The sequence below is a fragment of the Ovis canadensis genome, chromosome 23 (assembly GCF_042477335.2).
Source record: "Ovis canadensis isolate MfBH-ARS-UI-01 breed Bighorn chromosome 23, ARS-UI_OviCan_v2, whole genome shotgun sequence".
Classification (NCBI taxonomy): Eukaryota; Metazoa; Chordata; class Mammalia; order Artiodactyla; family Bovidae; genus Ovis; species Ovis canadensis.
The window spans coordinates 66,223,250-66,246,220 of NC_091267.1; the positions used below are offsets into that span (position 1 = coordinate 66,223,250).

General features: G+C 37.5%; 1 protein-coding gene across 1 annotated transcript in view; it reads left to right on the forward strand.

Annotated features, from left to right (window-relative positions):
• Positions 1 to 22,971, forward strand: part of DCC (DCC netrin 1 receptor) — a 1,287,746-nt gene that overhangs the window by 893,940 nt on the left and 370,835 nt on the right. The window contains exons 10-12 of the mRNA XM_069569336.1: positions 13,237 to 13,385; positions 14,946 to 15,084; positions 22,111 to 22,160. Of these exons, the coding sequence (XP_069425437.1) occupies positions 13,237 to 13,385; positions 14,946 to 15,084; positions 22,111 to 22,160 (338 nt within the window). The remainder of the gene's footprint in view (positions 1 to 13,236; positions 13,386 to 14,945; positions 15,085 to 22,110; positions 22,161 to 22,971) is intronic.

Sequence of the window (22,971 nt, forward strand, 5' to 3'; positions counted from 1 at the left end):
CCATCACTTCATGGGAAATAGATGGGAAAACAGTGGAAACTTTAAGACTTTAGTTTTTTGGGCTCCAAAATCACTGCAGATGGTGACTGCAGCCATGAAATTAAAAGACGCTTACTCCTTGGAAAGAAAGTTATGACCAACCTGGATAGCATATTGAAAGGCAGAGACATTACTTTGCCAACAGAGGTCTGTCTAGTCAAGGCTATGGTTTTTCCTGTGGTCATGTATGGATGTGAAAGTTGGATTGTGAAGAATTGATGCTTTTGAACTGTGGTGTTGGAGAAGACTCTTGAGAGTCCCTTGGACTGCAAGGAGGTCCAACCAGTCCATTCTAAAGGATATCAGTCCTGGGTGTTCATTGGAAGGACTGATGCTAAAGCTGAAAGTCCAATAATTTGGCCACCTCATGCGAAGAGTTGACTCATTGGAAAAGACTCTGATGCTGGGAGGGATTGGGGGCAGGAGGAGAAGGGGACGACAGAGGATGAGATGGCTGGATGGCATCACCGACTTGATGGATGTGAGTTTGAGTGAACTCCGGGAGTTGGTGATGGACAGGGAGGCCTGGTGTGCTGCAATTCATGGTGTTACAAAGAGTCTGACATGACTGAGCAACTGAACTTAACTGGACCACTTTTAAAAAATCTTGTTCCCAAACTGAAGTTCTAGAGACTAATATCTTGCAAAAAGTACATGTTATTTTTTCTACTTTCTTCAAATTAACTTGGGACATACCACATTCTCCTAAAATCAGTAGAATATTATCTGATCTGTTGGTAATGCTAATAAAGTAGAAAGGCAATTTAGTCATTGATAATTTCATGCTGGTAGGATGTTTCCTGCTTAATTGTGCCATCATTAATTAGTTCACTTTGCAATTTTTCTCATTATTTTTACTTAAAGGATTCTTTATCTAACACCATCCCCAAACTATATTGTGTTTTTCTCTCCTTTGACTGACTTGTATATTCTGTTCCAGAAAGATAAATATCAAGGCCATGACTCATTAAACTCATTCACACCCATGCCCCCTGACTTACTCGAGTCCTCCTTCACATCTGAACTTCCTGTCCTTCCTTTCCCCATCAGTGCAATTTTCAATTGTTGATCAAGAAATAGTCTTGACCAAATTTCCTGTAACTGTCCTCAATTACTATACTTCATTGATAGACCTATTTCTAGCATTCTTATATACTTTATCATCTGTGAAGAAGTGTGTTTGTGTTTATTTTATTGTCTGTGTTTATGCATATTTTCTTTGTCCTAATAAGTTCCCTAAAAATTTCTGCATAATATTTCACAGTACTAGAGAAAACATCAGAGAAGGCAATGGCACCCCACTCCAGTGCTCTTGCCTGGAAAATCCCATGGACGGAGGAGCCTGGTAGGCTGCAGTCCATGGGGTAGCGAAGAGTCAGACACAACTGAGCGACTTCACTTTCACTTTTCACTTTCATGCATTGGAGAAGGAAATGGCAACCCACTCCAGTGTTCTTGCCTGGAGAATCCCAGGGATGGGGGAGCCTGGTGGGCTGCCGTCTCTGGGGTCACACAGAGTCGGACACTACTGAAGCGACTTAGCAGCAGCAGCAGCAGAGAAAGCATTGTGTGATAAACACACAAAGTGTATGATTAGACTTCAAAATGAACTGTTACTTTTATCTAGAGATTTCATTCACAATGGAAAGAGACCAAACCCAAGCTATTCTAGGGCAAAAAATATTGAGTCACTATACTTGAGTTTACATGATATTAAGCATTTAATAATATGAAAGTTAAGCAATTTGCTTGAAACCTTAGGTTTTTAACTTCAGTGTTTATTTTCAGCAGTTTTTCTGTATGATAAATCATTTGCCTTTGACTTTACTTAAAAATCTCCAGTTGCAATGATTTGAAACCTCAGTCATGCAGTCAGGCATCTACATTACCCACTACATTTTACATTTCTAGGCACTACATTGCTAGTAAGTAAATAAGTGAAAGTCACTCAGTCATGTCCGACTCTTTGCAACCCCTTGGAAAGAGTTCATGAAATTCTCCAGGCCATAATACTGGCATGGATAGTGTTTCCTTTCTCGAGGGGATCTTCCCAACCCAGGGATCAAACCCAGGTTTCCTGCATTGCAGGTGGATTCTTTACCAGCTGAGCCTCAAGGGCAGCTAATGTGTTCCAAAATGAAATTCATCGTAAGTTATGTGCTTCACCAAGGTTATTACCCTTTGGTTGTGTTAGTGAAAAATCTGTTACTCTACTGAAAAGATCTGACATTGAGTTCAGTCCCTGCAATCACTTTTATTATAACCACTACTCCTAGTTCTAGTAGTTTTACCACAAAAAGACTACTTTTAAGATATTTTCTTCAAAAAGAATCATTAAAGTGTTTTCTACTACATTGTCAAAAATATCAATTATTTAATATAACAACGGGACTTCCCTGGTGGCTCAGCAGTAAAGAATCTGCCTGCCAGTACAGGAGATACAAGTTCGATTCCTGGGTTGGGAATATCCCCTGGAGAAGGAAGTGGCAACTCACTCCAATATTCTTGCCTCGGAAATCCCATGGCCAGCGGAACCTAGCAGGCTATAGTCCATGGAGTCACAAAAGAGTTGGACACAACTTAGTGACTAAACAACAACAGTATATCAGCATGTGTGTGTATCAGTTGTTGTTGTTCAGCGGCCCAGTTGTGCCCAGCTCTTTGTGACCCCATGGGCTGCAGCTTGCCAGGTCTTCCATATGCCCACACACATTTGTATATATAGGTAATATGCAAGTCATATAAATCACACATATTTTATGTGTTTGTATATACCTACATCAATATATGTCTACAGACACACAAGTGCATACATGTGCACACACACACACACACACACACACACACATACAAGGACACAGTGGAGTATATTCTGAGTTAGCTAATAGCACCTATTCAAACCAAAAATAAAATGATCAGGTAATAACTGCTTCCTCCAACCAAATCTTGTCAGATGCCTGAGATTTTGGTAATAGAGACCTACCCCGATAGTCTGCGCTTCTTCCTTGGCAGACTACTGTCATATCTCCTAACTGCGTTTTTCAGTCAAGAAGGGATTTTATTATGTTAATAATTACATTGCCTGCAGGCTTTTTGATGTTGCATTCCCCATACAGAATAGAAACAGATTTCACAGAAATATCATTAAAGCTGTTAACTACAGGAGAACAAAAAATTAAAGAGGCAATCAAAGCATGCACTTTATTATCAATAAATGCAAATAGTTTCAGAAATGGTTTGCATTTGAAACACATTCAGTGAGGATATCATTGGCAGTGGAAGCTGCTGCTTAAATAAGAGAGCTTTGTGGCCTAAGTCCATTTGGATCACTACAGATAATTATTTAGATTTCTTGCTATCCATTTTTAAAATAGACTCAAGAATCATTTTTATATTAGTACATGCATTGGAAGGTAGAGTCACCCTCAGAATTCTGGCCTGAATTGAGGGTATGGAAATTATAGATCATTATTTGAAAGATAACACGTGATTTTTTTTTGAATGCACTTATTACTTTGGTTCTTAAAAAAAAAAGAATTTAGTGGCTGCTAAATTAATGATTTAGGAACATTGTATTACACAGTCATTTTGAAGAGACTTTAAATATTCAAATGTTCAACTACATATTCTCTGACACTAACATTTGTCTTCATTTGGGACTACCAGCTGGGAAACATCAGTATAATGGTGAAAAGATATCAGCTTCATTCAGTGTTATGATGATAGAGACTTGCCCTGATCCTTCTAAAGCTTTTTCTGTGAAAACCTTATATTCCATTCTTATTTGGAAGAGGTTATTTAAACTCCCATTTTTAGAAGCATATATCTGATAAATCATAATTTGGACTTCAGTGTGCTTAATACAAACATCAAATTACAGTACAGAGAAGTCAGGAAGGTAGACAAATAGACATTAGAATAGATACAGAGCAAGAGAAAGAAAAGAAAATAGGGTATTCATTTTTATTTGCTATTTGACTCGATCATCAGAAGCTCTGACATTTGGAAAATCTAAAATATCTGGTAAATTAAAGCAAATGAATTCATATGCCTTTGACTTACCCATGATTTGCAAAATGAAATAGAAACATCTATTTCATAAATGTTTATGTTTTTGAAATGATAGCATTTATTAAAAATTTGTAATGAAATGGAAAGCTGAAGCTGATAACTATAAAAGTGAAATTATTGCCATATTTCCCATCATAAAGTAATTAACAATTAAGACAAATGATTTGATGTTAAAGAATGACTGACTGATTTTCAAAACCAAAAGAAACCAGAGGTGTTATCTAATCCTTAGGGGCTACCACGTAAGGAATCATAGACCTAAATAATGGAAACTTTGCACCCTACACTTCAAAAAATGTATATATTACATTACTGCAAACTTGCAGACAATTTCAGGCAGTCCATGGGCACCTTGATTCTTGATGCCAATGACTGATCTCTATCATAAGTAGAGTAGCGACAAGAAATCATACCTTCTGACTCTCATCTCAATTAATTAGTTGTAGCTCATTAAACTCTAATATTCCCCCCAAGTCCATCACCTAATCATATATAGAATACAGACACACATCCTGTCATTGATATATGTGATAAATCATGCTTTATTAAAAATTCAGCCAACTTTTATATGCCATTTTTGGGTTAGTACGCAATAAGTTCTCATTATAAAGTACCCTGTTACACTATAAATTTATATATATAGTCAGAAATTATTGTTCTCTGCAAATAGTGACATGTAATATATCTCATTTATTCTAATGTCAGTATTTAATTTTTTCTTAGGTACAGGTATTCTAATGAATTTCTACTGTAATGCAATATTGAAGTTTAAAAAGGTAGTTGGTTAGGTTGATATTGATTGATGAGTTCTTGCATAGATCGTGCGTCTGTTCAGAAATCTTTCCATTCTTTGAAGAAAAAGGTAACTGGAATAGAAATGGAGAGAAATTAGATGCAATTTGCAACAAAATTATTGTCCAACTGAGAGGATCAGTGGTGATTATGAAAGACATCTTGGAAGTGATGAGTGGTTATACACGTTAAGGTTCTTGACTGACATACCAAAATGTAATGAAATGGAAAGCTGAAGCTGATAACTGTATTGATTCCACATCTAATTTCTACTATTGAACATCTTTAAGTCTCCCTTTTTCTCTTTCTGTCTCTGTCTAATATGCATATAATGAGTCACATGTAAAAGTGTATAAGTTATATTCAAGTATAGTTTATAGACATAAATCTGAATAAAGACATAAATATATGAAAATATACTTATGTGCTTATGTGTGTGTGAGCACACACACAAAACGAACACACAGGCCTCTCTTAAAGTTGTAATTCAAAAGGGAATAGGAAGTTCAGGAATTTGAATTTATAACACTGCTGTGAAGAAAAGTAAGCATGTAATATCTTTTAGCTGTTTTGAACCAAACATATCTGCTCTTCCCTGCACATTTAAGCCAATCTATTAACATTGGATTGTAAAAATGAAAGTACAGTGTTTATTGCATGGCACCAAGCAAGAAGAATCCTAAAGGAAATCAGTCCTGAATATTCATTGGCAGGACTCATGCTGAAGCTGAAGCTCCAATACTTTGGCCACCTGATGTGAAGAACTGACTCATTGGAAAAGACCCTGAGGCTGGGACAGATTGAACACCAACTCCCAGAGCTTGCTCAAACTCATGTCCATTAAGTTGGCAATGCCATCCAACCATCTCATCCTCTGTCGTCCCATTCTCCTACTGCCCTCAATCTTTCCCAGCATCAGGGTCTTTTCCAACAAGTCAGTTCTTCGCATCAGGTTGGCAAAGTACTGGAATTTCAGTTTCAGCATCAGTCCTTCCATTGAGTATTCAGGACTGATTTCCTTTTGGATGGACTGGTTGGATCTCCTTGCAATCCAAGGGACTCTCAAGAGTTTTCTCCAACACCACAGTTCAAAAGCATCAATTCTTTGGCCTCAGCTTTCTCTATGGTCCAACTCTCACATTCATGCATGACTGCTGGAAAAACTACAGCCTTGGCTAGATGAACCTTTGTCAGCAAAGTAATGTCTCTGCTTTTGAATATGCTGTCTAGATTGGTCATAACTTTTCTTCCAAGAAGCAAGCATCTTTTAATTTCATGGCTGCAGTTACCATCTGCAGTGATTTTGGAGCCCCCCAAAATAAAGTCTGCCACTGTTTCTACTGTTTCCCCATCTATTTGCCATGAAGTGATGGGACAAGATGCCATGATCTTTGTTTTCTGAATGTTGAGCTTTAAGCCAACTTTTTTCACTTTCCTCTTTCACTTTCATCAAGAGGCTCATTATTTCTTTTTCACTTCTGCCATAAAGGTGGTATCATCTGAGTATCATCTGAGGTTATTGATATTTCTCCCAGCAGTCTTGATTCCAGCTTTTGCTTCATCCAGTCCAGCATTTCTCATGATGTACTCTACATATAAGTTAAATAATCAGGGTGACAGTATACAGTCTTGATGTACACCTTTCCCGATTTGGAACCAGTCTGTTGTTCCATGTCCAGTTCTAACTGTTGCTTCTTGACCTGCATATAGGTTTCTCAAGAGGTAGGTCAGGTGGTCTGATATTCCCATCTCCTTCAGAATTTTCCACAGTTTATTGTGATCCGCACAGTCAAAGGCTTTGGCATAGTCAGTAAAGCAGAAGTAGATATTTTTCTGGAATTCTTTTGCTTTTTCCTATGATCCAACAGATGCCACAAACTAATAGCACCCATATAAAGAAGCTGAACATAACTGACACATGTTGTTTGTTCTGATGGCTCCACTCATAGGTCATTCCCTATCTCCCACTCTTCTTGGGCCTCCTTATTCCTTTACATATAACAATATTGAAATTAGGCCATTTAATAACCTTAGGATGGCCTCTAAATGTTCAAGTAAAAGGAAAACCCAATTGATCTGGCAAACTGCATTATTCTCTAATTTTAAGAAAGTGCCCCAGCTGCCCCAGCTTTCAGTAACCACCACCCTGATGAGGCACCAAGATCACAGCAGGACCCTATACCTGCAAAAGAATGATAATCCACTGAAGTCTCAGATGGTGGTTAGCCTTTTTTTTTTTTTTAAGCAATGAAGTGTTTTAAATTAAGATATGTACATTGTTAGACAAAATGCATGCTACGTAATAGAATATATATTTATATATTTATAATAAAAAATATACTCTCTAATAGAATATAGTATAAACATAACCTTTCATGTTATGCCTTGGGGTGGCTTCCGTTATTATAATTGCTTTATTAGTGTGGCCTGGAACCTGACACACAACATCTCCAAGGAATGCCTCTAGGTCTGTACAGTTGTTTCTCAGTATCTGCGAGGCATTGGTTTCAAGGCTTCTCGTGGATACCAAAATCTGCAGATGCTTGTATGCTTAGTTGCCCGGTCATGTCCAACTCTTTGCAACTGTAGCCCACCAGGCTCCTCTGTCCATGCAATTCTCCAGGCAAGGATGCTGGAGTGGGTAGCTATTCCCTTCTCCAGGGGATCTTCCTGAGCCAGGGATCAAATCCATGTCTCCTGCATTGGCAGGTGGGGTTTTTGCTGCAAAGCCACCAGGGAAGCTCAATCTAATCTAACCTAGTGGAATCTAATGTAAGAAAGTAACTCATTAATCAGTGCCAGTCTAGCCAACTACCTTTTTACATATAGGTATAGATATGCAGTCTTACGGGGCTTCCCAGGTGGTGCTAGTGGTAAAGAACCTGCCTGCCAATGCAAGAGACTTAAGAGACATGGATTTGATCCCTGGGTCAGGAAGATACCCTGGAGGAGGAAATGGCAACCCACCCCAGGAAATTTCTTGCCTGGACCAAGGAGCCTAATTCAGTCCATAGGGTTGCACAGAGTCAGACATGACTGAAGCAATTAGCACGCATGCAGCATACAGTCATATATATATATATATAAAATATTAAATATATAATATATGTATAGATATGCATATCTGTAGTATCTGCATGCCTGGATATAACCAACTTCAGATCAAAAATACTGAAAAAATATTTTTAGTGACTAAACAACATATTAGATTAGATTACATTAATTGCATGTATATTGTTATGCATGATAAACATATATTTGATAATTCTTCGATGTTGTGATGTTTATATTTACTTAGGACAACATAGGATTATGGTATTTATCTTAATATATGAGAATGTTACAGAAAATCTACCAATTCAATCAAATCACAAAATAAAATATATTTTAAAACAAAAAGTTAAGGTATGAAGTAAGTTTGTTCTAAAATGCCACACTTTTTGAGAGAAAGGCAGTTGAAAACTTTATACCAATTAGTTGAATGTTAGCTGTGAAACAAATAGTGTTGTGTGTGAATGCTTAATCTAAATGTTCTGAATGCTCCTTTTTTCTTCTGGTGGCTGTTATCTCTGCCTCAGATTCTTCTGGCTTCCAAAGCACACCTTTTTCCTCGATGGTGTCTAATGATCATTAGGAAAGGAGAATAATCCAGTTGGTGACAGAGCATTGGTATGGACACTACCGGTGTGTCCTGAATCCAAATTATGACACTTACTTACTGCCTAATGATCCCCTGTTGGTAACTAAGAGAAGTCGCTCAGTCGTGTCCGACTCTTTGCGACCCCGTGGACTGTAGCCTACCAGGCTTCTCTGTCCATGGGATTCTCCAGGCAAGAATACTGTAGTGGGTTACCATTTCCTTCTCCAGGGGATCTTCCCAACCCAGGGATCGAACCCGGGTCTCCCACATTGGAGGCAGATGCTTTAACCTCTGAGCCACCAGGGAAGCCCAAGCCATAGATACACACAGACAAATTAAGCCATCGGCAGAGTGCACACAGACTCCTATGCATACAACAAACATGGACAAACATACCAACTTAAGTTCTCATCGGGTGTGTAGGAAAATGCAGTTTTCTCATCACTCAGAGTAATAATTCTGCATCAACGAAATCAAATGTGTTAGACTCTACTATATTTTTAGGCTCGTGACTTACCATAGCATTTATATAAAGTCATTCATTCAACTCACATTTGTTGAATACTTTCTGTATACCCAGCCTTGTGCTTATCCCCATGAAGAAGACAGCTGCTCTTATTATTTGGGAAATTAAGCGTGGGTTTGGACCATTCTCTCGACAGCCAGGACACTCAGCAGCCTTGGCTGGAATCATCAGGGGAGAAGGATGACTAATGTTTGTTCTCGTGGGGCTGCTGTCTTGACTCTGCCTTGAGTCCCTGTAGACTCCTCTGCCACAGCGCCTGATGGAAGTGCTGATTCCCCTGTCTCAGAGTCACAACACATCCTCCCATCCCACACCCCACATGCCCCATGTAGCCCCCTCAGCTAGTCCCTCTGGATTCTTGGGGGGCTTGCTCTGGCTGCAGGGGTCATTTCTAGATTCTCTCCCAAGCCACACTAGGAGCCTCAGGAAACTCTGAGAGTGACACTGGTGCTCCATACACCCCTAATCTCTTGGCAAGGTTGCCACTGACTACATGTGGTGGTGCAGGTGAAGTGCCAGTTCATCTTCTGCCTCTTTCCTCAAATCTTGAAGACAGTTTGAATTGTTGCCCATCACCCCACTGTGCTCCAGTGAAACAGACAGGCAAAAAGTCCCCAAACACTGCCTCCGCTTCCTTTCTTCTAGACACCTCCTGAAAACCTTCCTTAAATGTGTTACATCTCTCAGCAGGAGTGATGGCTTTGGAGTTTGGCTGTTTTAAAATCTGAATCTTTGCTCTCAGAATAAGCGTGTGGCTCAGCTAGTAAAGAATCTGCCTGCAATGCAGGAGACCTGGGTTCAATCCCTGGGTTGAGAAGATCCCGTAGAGAAGGGGAAGGCTACCCACTCCAGTATTCTGGCCTGGAGAATTCCATGGACTGTATAGTTGATGGGGTCACAAAGAGTCGGACATGGCTGAGTGACTTTCACTTCCACTTTAGTAGGCAATGCCCTTTCCACTTTAGCTGTGAGAAAGCAGCAAATAATACATTAAGTCCCATTCAGTTAATACTTTACACATCAGTGGGCTGCAGGAATATGCTCTGTGGGAACTTTCACAATCCTGGTTACCTTACTTTCAACATGTATCTTTAGCAGGTCATTCAGTCTCATTGCTTCCGTGCCTTTCTCTGTCTGCCTTCCTTAGAAAGATAGTAGATCCCAAATCAGAAATACTCCTTCTTGAAGTGTTCGCATTGTCTTTGTGAATATAACAGTAATCAAAGAAACATGCAAGTTATTAATGTTTTTACTACTTACTGTTGTTAAAATATTGTACTTTGAAAATTCAGCTGAAGCGTGTGTCCGTGTGTGCTCATTCTGTTAGTCGTGTCCAACTCTTTGTGACCCTCTGTAGGGTCAGGACTGTAGCCTGCCAGGTTTGTCTGTCTGTGGGATTATTCAGGCAAGAATGCTGGAGTGGGTTGCCATTTCCTCCTGCAGAGGGTCTTCCTGACCCAGGGATTGAACCCGTGACTCCTGGATCTCTTGCATTGACAGGCAGATTCTTTACCACTGAGCCACGTGGGAAGCCCCTCCAGTTGAAGAGTATCAGGAGGCACATTTGAGTTTGCTTTCTCTCCCCATGGAACAGAATGTCTGCTTTATTATAATAGAGTTCTAACTGCATCACTATAAACTTTGACACTGGCAAGACTCACCACTGTTTAACATTTGTCTACTAAAGTTCTGTTTGTGAAATCAAGGATTTCCATAGGAAAATTACTCCTTTATGGAAGAATACTGAGATGAGGACACTTTCATAAAATGTGTGTCAAAATACAACTGTTTGGGAGGCACAGTTCTCCCTTCAGAAGAAAGAAAGAACACATAGAAGAAGAAAGGGGAAGGCAAGAATAACCCCTACAGAGATGGATTAGAATGGGTGGCATCTCTATAGAGTCATGAAAGATAGCATATGCATCTGTACATGTGACTATACATATGCTCCTGAGAGGTTTTGTCTGTATCTGTGTATACACATTCATGTGTTTGTTCTTCAGCCTAAGAACCTAGAGACTTTGTTAAAGAGCACAGTTCCAGTGTAGCATCTCCACACAGATTGTTTATGAGTTGCAAGCAGTGAAGCAGGGCACCAGATACAGGAGGACCACTTAACCCTATAGTGGAGAAATCGGACAGCACCTTGACCTAGTTCACAAGATTAACATAAGTGAGGGTTGAAAGATCTCAGGCCTCTGGATACGATGCCCTGAGAAGGACAACATATTTCAGCCTGGGATATATAACCTAGACTCAATAGGAAGAAACAAAGACAAACCTAAAATGGAGAACATTCTATTAGTTAAAATAGGACTATATTCTTCAAAAAATAAATGGCCTAAATGGTAAAGAAAGGTTTTGGAACAGTTTCAATATAAAACAGACTAAAGAGATAGAGTAGTGAAGTTCAAACTTGACCATAAGCTGGATCCTCGGCTAGAGATGAAAATGCTGCGTAAATGACAGCATAAATGCTGCATAAATGACATAAATAAACTACCAAGTCAGTTGACACTGTTTGAATACAAATGATGATTAGTTAAATATTGTTTTAATACAAAATGCTGAAGTTGACAGCTATATTATTCGTGTACACATTAATTCTTAAGAAATATGCACTAAAGAGTTTAGGGGTAAAGAGCCCTGATAAGTGTGGCCTAATCTGGACAGATAGATAGATAGATAGTTGAGAGAGAAAATGATAGTTTATAGAACAAAGTGTTAACAATAGGTAGATCTGGATAAAGGGAACAAGGGTATTGTATGTACTGTTCTCATTCTTAATGTATTCTGTAGGCTAAAATTATTTCCATGTAAAATTTTTAAGAGATTATTAATAACCACTTGTTAACCTGAAAAGGATGCAGTTGTTAGTAATAACGATTCTCGGGATTTGAAGACTGATGGGGTAGTGTATGAAGGTGATATCAATGCCAACCAGAACTCTTGCCTTTCCCAATCAACAGAAATTGATAAGAGGCCAATCATCCTTTGTTTCTTGCGGAGACTTTTAGCCAGGTGCAAGCATTGCAGCCAAGGGACTCAGGTCCCAGCCTATCTCAGCAGAAAATACTTGTTTTGAGTATTCCTCCCCCACCCCAAAAGTGTGAGCAGTAATGCCTTAAGGAGCTGGGTTCCATGGAACAAATTCTGCAAATGATCCAGAGACCCAGGTTCCATGCCGATCTAAGAAGTCTATCATTGGATGTCATGTCAGCTGGGGTTTCACATGATATTATGCTATGGAAGTTCAAACTCAGAAGAGATTGATTAGAGGCCTAGAATGTATATCTGTCCAAAGCTAGGTGGTATCTAAGGCTGGTGGGGAATACACAGCATGTTTAAATTAAAGTCATTGCTATGCTTGCAATGATGGGCTATTTATTTATTTTGGATTGCAGTAATTAGCATGGTTATTGCATTTACCACTTGCAAACCATATATTCAAGGCTTATGAGCAAATAAAAAATTGTGAAGAAATTAAAATTTTGTATATCTAAAATGAAGGATTTTCTTAACTCATTTCATAGCCTCATTTCACCTGATCTTATGTTAGGCTTTGTATAGTCTTTAATAAACAAGCTTTTTATCCTTGATTAAGTAAAGTAATAGTTGCAAGAGAAAATGGAATGCCAGAAAGTAAAATTGAAATTAAATCTTGAAATTAATTTAAAGGACCCAGATTTGGGCAAGATTGTAAAATGATGAATTCAATAAAGACAGTGTGGTAAATTATCCATGACCATACTGCCTACTTGAATTATAAGTAGGACCATGATGTACAAGTATTCTAATTGTGTTTCCTCTTTTCCTTCTGCAGTTAGCAACACACAGGCAAAGGCATACTGGCAAAGGAGAAAATTCTCCATACTAAGACTTTAGAAAGAATCCCACTCTTATTCAGACATTACGCTAGTCATTTAGACTCCTTGACCAGTTTCCTCAAATAAGTAATTTAGATTAGTAATGTAAGCCCTGTTCTGAATTTTCAAATGAATGATTCTAAAATTTCAGTACTTTCTGTGTGCCATGTGTTTACATTCTTATACTATATGATTCTAAAAATAGTACATGGTGCTATATTTCCTTAAACTGTAACAGCTGTAATTCTGTTTGTTTCAAGAAAGAGAACCTACTTGTACTAATCAATTTCTCTTGTAAACAGTGCAAGTTCCAGGGCCAGTAGAAAACCTGCAAGCTGTGTCGACCTCACCTACCTCAATTCTTATTACCTGGGAACCCCCTGCCTATGCAAACGGCCCAGTGCAAGGTTACAGATTGTTCTGCACTGAAGTGTCCACAGGAAAGGAACAGGTAGGCGAGAGAACGGGCCCCACTCCTACACCTCTGGGAGAAACTGCAGGAGAACCGCAGGCTCTTGATATAAGCCAGTATCCAGCACATTAATTGGCTAGCCGGTCAGTTTTAAAGTAGCTGGTATTGAAAATGTAAAGTAATTGAATTCTGGTGGGCAAGTGGGCAATGAGGTGAAATCAATAAAAAAGGATGCCGATGTTTTGTTTGAATATATAGCAGTCTGGGCCAGGATACCTTTGAATAAGCCGATCTGATCCCAGAAAAATATTTGCATTTCAGTCCTTATCCTAAGAGATGATCAGTCATATTCGGTGACCTCAGTGAAACTGCTTTTTCATTCATGTATTTAATGTTAATTCTGGCTTCCTGTTGTTTTCTGTATTCTTTACTCCTGAAGACTACTTTCCTCCTTTCATTTTGCTTCTAATCTGTGGTTAGCACAGATCCTAGAAAAGAAGCAAATTAGATTTTCAAATAAAAGTAAATGAACCTTTATGGAGACACATGAAACTGGACGATTCTGTTTTGTTAACATGTGTATGACTATTGAGATGTTTACTTCCAGAGTCTCAACTTCATGTAACAAAAGATACATAGCTAGTGGGTAGTTAAATAGGAAGGGCCCAGAAGTGATCTTGAGATACTGGTGTTCTTAAGATGTGAAGTCTGCCCAGCATAGTGTGGTCCTCATGCTTTCACATACTCTGCAGGATAGATATTTTTCATTAAAAAAAAAAAAATTTGCATTCATTCTATCCACAGCAGTTCCTAGTTATATCATGAGAGTGATTAAGAGATCCTCCTTTGCAATCAGTCATTCCAGGTTTGTTTACTGTTCCCAAGCTATTTCGCTCTTATTTTTAGCTTTCTATTCTACCCTTTGTCCTACACATTTTAGTTCTTCAATAACGCATTTTACCGATCTATTTAAATAATATGACCCAAGATAAATGTGAGTGTGAGAATAATTGGAAAGAGTGACATAATGGGTCTTCTGGAGCAAACTGGCTCTCATTTCTCAGTGAACTTCACCTCCAGCACCTCATTTCTCCAGCTGTGAAGTGCTGAAAAGAATTCCAACTTAACCTCCCAGCATTTTGAGAGAGAATTAATGTAGCAAAGTATCTGTCAGTTGCAAGAGCCATGAGTGTATTTCAGCAGGAGAAGGAAGAATTCTATTGCTTCTTGGGAAATTAGTCCATTTCGGGTACAGGAGCAACTCTGTTCCTGTGGCTTCACGAGCTGCCTTCTGCCTGTCAGAGTTTTGGTGTGGGTGTTAATACAACACACTAGTCAATGTATTGGCTGGCGTTAAACCAATTGGAACTTAATGACTGTGAAGACAGCATGGTGTTAATTTAACTAGGAGTCTGCAGAGGGGTTCGCTCTTTAGTGGAGGAGTGTGTGTCCCCATTTCAGTTTTATAACAACTCATAATAAGGCTAGAGTGTTGCTTTGTGAATGAGAGTCTACTATCAATTCACTGATTGCTCAGAATGGCTGCCATTTCCGCTTTAACATGCCTCCTGAATAAGTTTTGGTGTTTTATGTCTCCAGAATATAGAGGTTGATGGGCTATCTTATAAACTGGAAGGCCTGAAGAAATTCACAGAATACAGTCTTCGATTCCTAGCTTATAATCGCTATGGGCCAGGAGTATCTACTGACGATGTGATGGTGGTTACGCTTTCTGATGGTAAGTTATAGACTGTGGAATTTGACTCACTTATTTGTTATAATAATGAAATAATATTGAATGCATGTGATAGATTCCATGCTCAAGGGGTCCTAACTAAAACTTCATGAAATAGACTAATGTACATTAGAAATATGGCTTATTCATCAAACCACTTATTACAGTCAAATTTAAACTTAGAAAAGGTATATACACTCTGAATCAGAATGTCCTAATTAGTCATTTTCAAGGTGTGACTACTGCTTAAGAGCTCAAAATAATTTTTTGTGTGTGTTTTCCTTTATTCCTATAAATACAAACACATTTGTGCATGTGTGTGGGCTAATTTACATCAGCATCTTTTGTTTCTCCTTCTAAACAGTGGTAGGTGATTAAATGTGTTTAAACGGTGGACAATCCTCCTACATATACCTCTAATTAAAAAAAAAAACATGAAGATTTAGGCCAAATAACCCAGTATTGAAAGTATTAAAACTGAACCTGAAAATTTATATTTTACCTTTACCTTGCCTAGCAAATGAAAGATCAGACATAGTTTTTAATGCCATAAAAAAGAAGAAGAAATCTTAATGAAATAGACGAATTTGACAAAGCAGTAGCAGAGGTAACTAGAGATCTAAGAAACGGATGATAATGAAATGTTAGAAGTTTAATGAAAAGTGAAAATAAAGCATAGCAGAGTTTATGATATGAGGCCAGTGACAATTCAGGCAGGTGCAGAAATGCAGAGCTGTGACCTCTATGAATATTAAAAAGGTGGCAAGCTATTTCTTTTCAACAACAGTTTCCATGTTGGTGTGTGTAATTCTATAAATTATTGATCTTTTGAATTTCAAAGAATGACTTCAGTTTGCGATTCATTCGCCAATCCACCATGCTTTAATCTCAGAAAGTATCTGGATAAATACTCCACACAACATCAGTGAAATGAGGAAGCACATGCATGTTCTGAAGGACAGTGCAAAGGAGACACAGGAGTAATGTTCATTTGCAATTTCAATATAAAAAATATATATCTGACACCGCTTCGGTATCATTTTTAATGTAATTCCTAAGCTCATTCATCGGATTCTGTTATTGAAGACAGAACAGAATATTTATTGGCAGAATAAATTACTTCACAACTTATAATTATAAAAATAAAAGGAAAACAAATGAAAATGAATATTTTACATAATTTATGTAGATTTCTTTCACACTCTGAATGTAATACTGTGGCCTTATTCTCTACTTTGGTTTTAAATGTCATAAGTGAGAAAGATAGATTATTACTCATTAATCCAAGACTTGTTATCTAGAAGTGTTGCAACATTTAGGATTTAGAAAATGCCTGTCATTTAAATAAAAGGATTTCATGAACCTCATTCAGCAAGCATCACTGTGCCAGAGGCCCCCTGCTCCCCTCTGTCAGATGCATTTGATACAGAAAGCACGCACTCCAGGGGCCCCTAGGACTGGGCATTCTGACCTCATCTGCATTCCTCTTTACAATCACTTCATCTCTTTTACTTCAGTTTGATGGCCTTTCCTCTCTACTGAAGCTCTCCATGCTGAGGTCATGTGTAGATGAATTTAATTATAATTGTAGTTACCCACTTCCTAGTTGTACTTAATAAAGCCATATTCTCCTTGACTTTCTAGATGTTATAAAAGGCAGATAACATGAAAATTAAGTGGCGAATCCATATAAGCACCTGAAACATGAGCATGGCATATATTTAGATGTTTAATAAATGTTATTATGCCAGTGTCTCTCTTTCTCATTATTCTAAATGTTCCTTAAACGTGAGGTGATATTATATTCATCTCTATATCCCTCCTTACTCAATAAATATTTGTTGAATTACTCAGGCAGTTCAGCCAAACCTGTACAAATGTTTGTAAGTATAGACTCATCTTTCAGTTCAGTTCAGTCGCTCAGTCGTGTCCGACTCTTTGCGACCCCATGAATCGCAGCACGCCAGGCCTCCCTGTTCATCACCATCTCCTGGAATTCACTCAGACTCATGTCCATCGAGTCCGTGATGCCATACAGCCATCTCATCCTCGGTCGTCCGTTTCTCCTACTGCCCCCAATCCCTCCCAGCATCAGAGTCTTTTCCAATGAGTCAACTCTTCGCATGAGGTGGCCAAAGTACTGGAGTTTCAGCTTCAGCATCATTCCCTCCAAAGAAATCCCAGGGTTGATCTCCTTCAGAATGGACTGGTTGGATCTCCTTGCAGTCCAAGGGACTCTCAAGAGTCTTCTCAGGACTTCCTATTTGTGAGACTAATTTAATGTATAATTATGTCTACATACGTGTGTTACAGAGACCTTTATATTTCTTATAAAGTCCTAGAAATTCTTACCAAAAAATAATTTTGGGCCCATAGAAAAATTGAGTTAAAAAAAATGAAATGCCAACTGTTTTTCTGAATTAATTATCCCAAAAGTATTCTTGTTATGCTAAGATACTTATAAAAATTTTTTTATTCTAATGAATTATCATTTCTAATTTAGCTCCACTTTGTTTCTCTGGGAAGAAACATTGTTATTGTTCAAATTCCTCCATCCAGTGTATCATTGGTTTATGATGTTCTACTTTTTCAGACCCTTGGGATTGTAGATGTCTACTAAAAAAGATGCACAAGTTGAGAGTTGTAAGTTAGTTTATTTGGGGTCAAAATGAGGACTGCAGCCCAGGAGACAGCACCTCAGATAGCTCTGAGAGACTGCTCCAAAGCGACAGTGGGGGAAGGTAGATATATAAGGTTTTGGCTAAGGGGGAGTTGAATATCATTAAGCACTTGTTTTACAAAAACTTCTTTTGCTAGTCATGAGGATCTGATGTCACCATGAAGGGATTTACTGCTTCTCTAGATATGAGGAGATGCAAGGATTGAGGTCATAAAATCAGTTCCTAAAAATATCCAACTCTAAAGACCTGTCCCACCAGACTCCCTGGAGCACAGAGGGCCTCACTCCACCCTGAACTCCCTCAGAGGCTACTGAAGGTTAATAGCTGCAGGAGCATAGGGTTCAGTCTCCTCGAGGCAGATGGCGAATGCCCTTGTTGTTCAGTCTGTTGGTGATGTTCTTGGCAAGGGCCAGTTTGTAGTTGGCATAAAGCATCAGTCTAGACAGTCTAATATTTAGTACAGACTGTGAGTAGATTAGCCAGTTGGTTCCAATATACTATCTCTTGAACTAGTTGACATAAATAGGTTATTGATAGGTTTTATGAATTAATGAGCATGTATTTGCATCCATGCCAACTTGCCCCATGTCCAAAGGTGTAAGGACCAGATTTCCTGGGCAGACTCAACTATAGGAATGTGCCTCTTACTTTTATCAGTAATATTTCTTGACTATTTATTAGTGCAAGACCCGGCTCCACATACTTCACAACACTGTATTTTTTCCTACTTTGTAGACGACAAAACTAAGATAGAGGTCATAAATGCTAGTAAGCAGCAGAGCCAGTTCATGGAAGCTAGTTAGTAAAGAAGGAAGATTCAGTGTGGAAAAATGTTGAGTTTCTCTTATTCTACAATAAATGTCTCATATTAGTTCCCTCAAGAAAAATGCTTAGTTATATATATATAATTCTTTTAATCCACAAATTATGTGTACAGGACAGCTCAGGCTTGCTAAGGAGAGGAATTCAAGTGACTGTATGACTCATTTAGAAACGTGGAAACTTAATCTATTCCACAGAATGCTTCATCACCATGTGCCTAAACCAGCATGTTCCACTGTATAAAGAGGAGTTTCGAGATCAAATGACTCTGATTGGCTTTAATGAACTTATTGTAAATGATAAAGTACTTGACATTTTGAAGAGAAAAGCAATGAGCTATGTCCTTCCCCTCTGCTTCATGAAACAAGGAAGCATTGTCAAATAAGACAAATAAAGTCCCAATAGATAAATGTTGAATTCCACTCACTTTCACTAATCCTATTATTATCTATTTATTTGTAAATACTATGAAAATTGATAGTGAAAAGGAGGGAATAATAACTAAAAATACTATAGAAAACATTGTTCACTTTCTTTCCTGACTGTGTAAAGCAAGAATAGCCAGTGTGCTATCATGGAAAAGTAAGAGAAATTTGTATTGTAAAAAATAGACAAAATTCATCAACACCATTGTGATAAGTACACCTTTGGGACTTGATGGCTTTAAATTCCTAATACAGAAAATTATCAGATTGTGGTAGTTTACTTTTTCTTATATATTCTTGGCCTTCTGAGATGAGCTAAATGTCATTTGTAAGGTTTTATTAAAAGGGCATTTAAGGGTTACATATTGATTAGCATAGCACCTAGAATAAAATGTATGATAAATTTAAGATATCTTCCCTTTCCTCCAAAAATCTATGTTACAATTATAATTGTATAATATATAATACTATATAATATAATGTATAATATAATATATAATGTAAATATTATAGTATCAGATGAAACATAAATGAGGTATTTTTCATGTTTGTGATTTGTTATAGTTTAATATTAAGACTTTATTTCCAATCTTCACTTTTAAAGAATTGCATTTCTGGTAATCTGTGCTATTATATGATTCAGAACATAGTATTTTTTTTACTCTGTACCTATTTTAATTTTTATTGTGCTGTAGAGTAATTTGAATGTGGGTCATATTAAATTATTCCTCACTGTGAGAATGTAATTTTTTTTTTTAGTTCTGATCACTCAAATTGTTATTTCCAGCCTATCTTTAATCTTGTTGGTAGTCACTTTAGAAAGCTTTGTATCTATTAAAACAGCGTATGTTTAGCCCTCATAAGGAGTTGCACTTCTACCAGTATTTCCGCTCCTAGGTATAAAATGAAGGAAATGAGTGTAATTGTCCAGCAAACGCACAGACTAAAATTTTCAGAGCAGTTTTATTCTCATAACTCCAAACTAGAAATTGATCCAAATGCCATTCATCAGTAGAATAAACAAATATAAATTAGGGTAATTATATAATACTATAGACCAGGCAAACAAAAAACTATTGCTACTTGCAACAATATGAATGAATCTCAAGAAATAACAATTATCCAAAGAAGCCAGCCTAGGGGGGAAAGAAGACAACCACTATGGCTTTGTTTTTAGTGAGCTCAAAATAAACTAAATTAATTTCTGGAGTTAGAGGTCATAAAAGTGGTGGCTACTATCAGAAAGATACTGACAGAAAAGGGACACAAGTGAGCTTTCCAGAAAAAGATACAGAAAATGATATGGATAATGTTCTATATCTTGACCTAGGTGGCATTTAAATGGAAACACACACACACTATTTTATCCAGTCATAGATTCTGAAAGATTTGTGCATTTTCTTATATGTTATAGCTTAATTTAAAAAATAAATTCGCAAAAATAATAAACATTTTTATTGTTGAGCAAATTTATTCATCAGAATCCTAAATGTGAAAACTATTTTACTATAATCTTATAATCTTTCTATTAATTGATTCATTCAACAAATATTTGCTAACTGTGCCCCATGTGCTTGACACACATCAACGTTGGGCATGCAGCATCAAAAGGAAAAAATTTCTGGCTCCTCTGAGGGTTATATTCTCTATTTTATAAGAAAATAATAATATAATCAAATGAAATTTTAAAATAAAGTCTATCTTGTAAATAATGGAATATCTTTTTGAAAGAATGCTTGTTGACCTAATTCATGAACAAGCCTCTGGTAAACATTTTATCACAAGTTACATTGATATTAACTTTTATCAAGTACTAAGACAAGAAGTTCAAAGTCAAAACAAAATAAGTGATTATAATTCCCATCATGCACAGAAAGGTCCAAGAGCTAATATTTGAGTAAGTATTCATTTTTTCATTTAATTATAGAGTCAGTAAATATTAATTGAATGTCAGTTTGGAGGATATAAAGATTAATCAGACATATATCATGTCTTCATAGTGATTCTTTTTCAGAAGGCAAAACCACAGTAGGACATAAATAAATTCAGGGTAAATACAAGTACACCAGGAAAACATAGATATTGTCCAAGTTCAAATTAAGGAAGAGAAACGTAACAAAAATAGCACTTAAAGTTTTGAGGATGCTGAAAGCACTTTTTCCCTATTAAATTTATCAATTTGTCATGAAAAGAATACTCAGATTCATATATAGTAAGCATTTACTGAATTGAAGCATTTACTAAAGCTACTTATATTCCTGTTGTGGGGCAGAAATCTTTAATTTTTTTATGATTCACCCATTAAATCCAGAATAGTACTTGACATATATGAGTCGTTCAGTGAATGGCTGTCTTAGAATTATCAACATGATAGAATATTCACTTTTTGATATAGTAAATATCCATTTAAAAGTATTATACAGAAGGCTGTCCATCTTCTACCTTCCGTGAAGGAGCGCAACAATTGAAATGCAAGTAGGAGAAACAGAATACCTAGAAAAGTCACAAAGAAAAAGAAATTGCTCCCTTGTTAATAGAATTCACTCACCAAATGCTCTCTGGTAACCTGCTTGCATCTGTGACACACGGGTTTAATTACAAAGTGTGAAAAGAAAGGGGATGTGTTTCTTCTTTTCACTTTTTAGGGGATAATAAAGTTTGCATTAAAGGGATTAAGCAACAAGGGTGACCATTAGAATGACATATTTCATCATAAAACCATGCAGGTCCTGAAAAGCACAATATCTTAAGCCTTTAAAACCACTCCAGGAAATCTCCTGTGTGATTTTATTGGTTCCTCTGGGAAGGTTATCACCAGGAAGCTGTAATTAAATGGCAGTATTTAGTATCACTGCAGGTGCTTTCTTGCCTAAGTGTTTTGGAGGCTCCCTAGATGAATAACTGGCCCACCAAGTGAGAAAAATATAAACAAATGCAGTTATTTTCCATCTCTCCAGGAAAATATTGAAGTGCCACCTAGAATCACCTACCTAATTATTCTTACAAACTGAAAAATATGTGCTTTGTCTTTTCAAAGAGGGTTGGGGTTTCTCTTTCATGACTTTGTCAATAACTGGTCTCACCTTGTTGATTTCTTCTAGTGCCAAGTGCCCCGCCTCAGAACGTCTCCCTGGAAGTAATTAATTCGAGGGTGAGTTGTGGAAATATTTACTACTTCCTTACCTATACATGTGTAACTTGCGGTCACCCAGCTATACTGCCTGGGGTGGAGGCGGCTCCCATGTGAGCAAATGTTCCAAAACAACACAGTGAGTGGCATTAATCCCATGTCCTCTGCCACACTTGAATTAAACAAAAGGGTTGTTTTCTTCTAGTATACTTCATAAATGTTTTAACCATTAAAGGTTATTCCATTAAGTAATAGAGTTATCTACTCACCTATATTTATCAGTACAGGACATTATGTGCTGGGTGGAAAACTTGAATGTGGGAATGAAAAAAAGCAACTTCAAGAGGTGGGATAGAGAGAGACCTTGTTTCCTAGTAGATTTAGTTAGAACTGACTATTTCATCATCATCCCTCTTCTCTTATAGACATGGAGGGCTGTTCCTGGGGTCTGATAAGGTTATATGTATGAAGCAGTGTTGCTCAGTGATTAATGTTTTCCTGGCCTGAAAAGTTGATGTAACTTTCAAAAGGGCTTAAATTAGGCTGGGTATAGCTAAAGATAAGGAGTTTAACACCAGAATCAGTTTTCTGGAAATCTCTCCTTATTTCAAGTGTGTCTCACTCAGCCTTGGAAACAAGCCTAAGCCGTGTAGTAGACTGATCTGGCTTCCTTCTTTCATCATCTGATCGCGTGTGCCCAAGGAAGTAATTTCACTCTCCCTGGACCTCAGTGAGGAGGTTGTCCTAACTGGTCTCCAAGCTCTAGAAGACAACGGGGAAATTTAATGCGTCTTAGAGAAAGTCGTACTTTGGTATTTAATCCTAGCTTTCC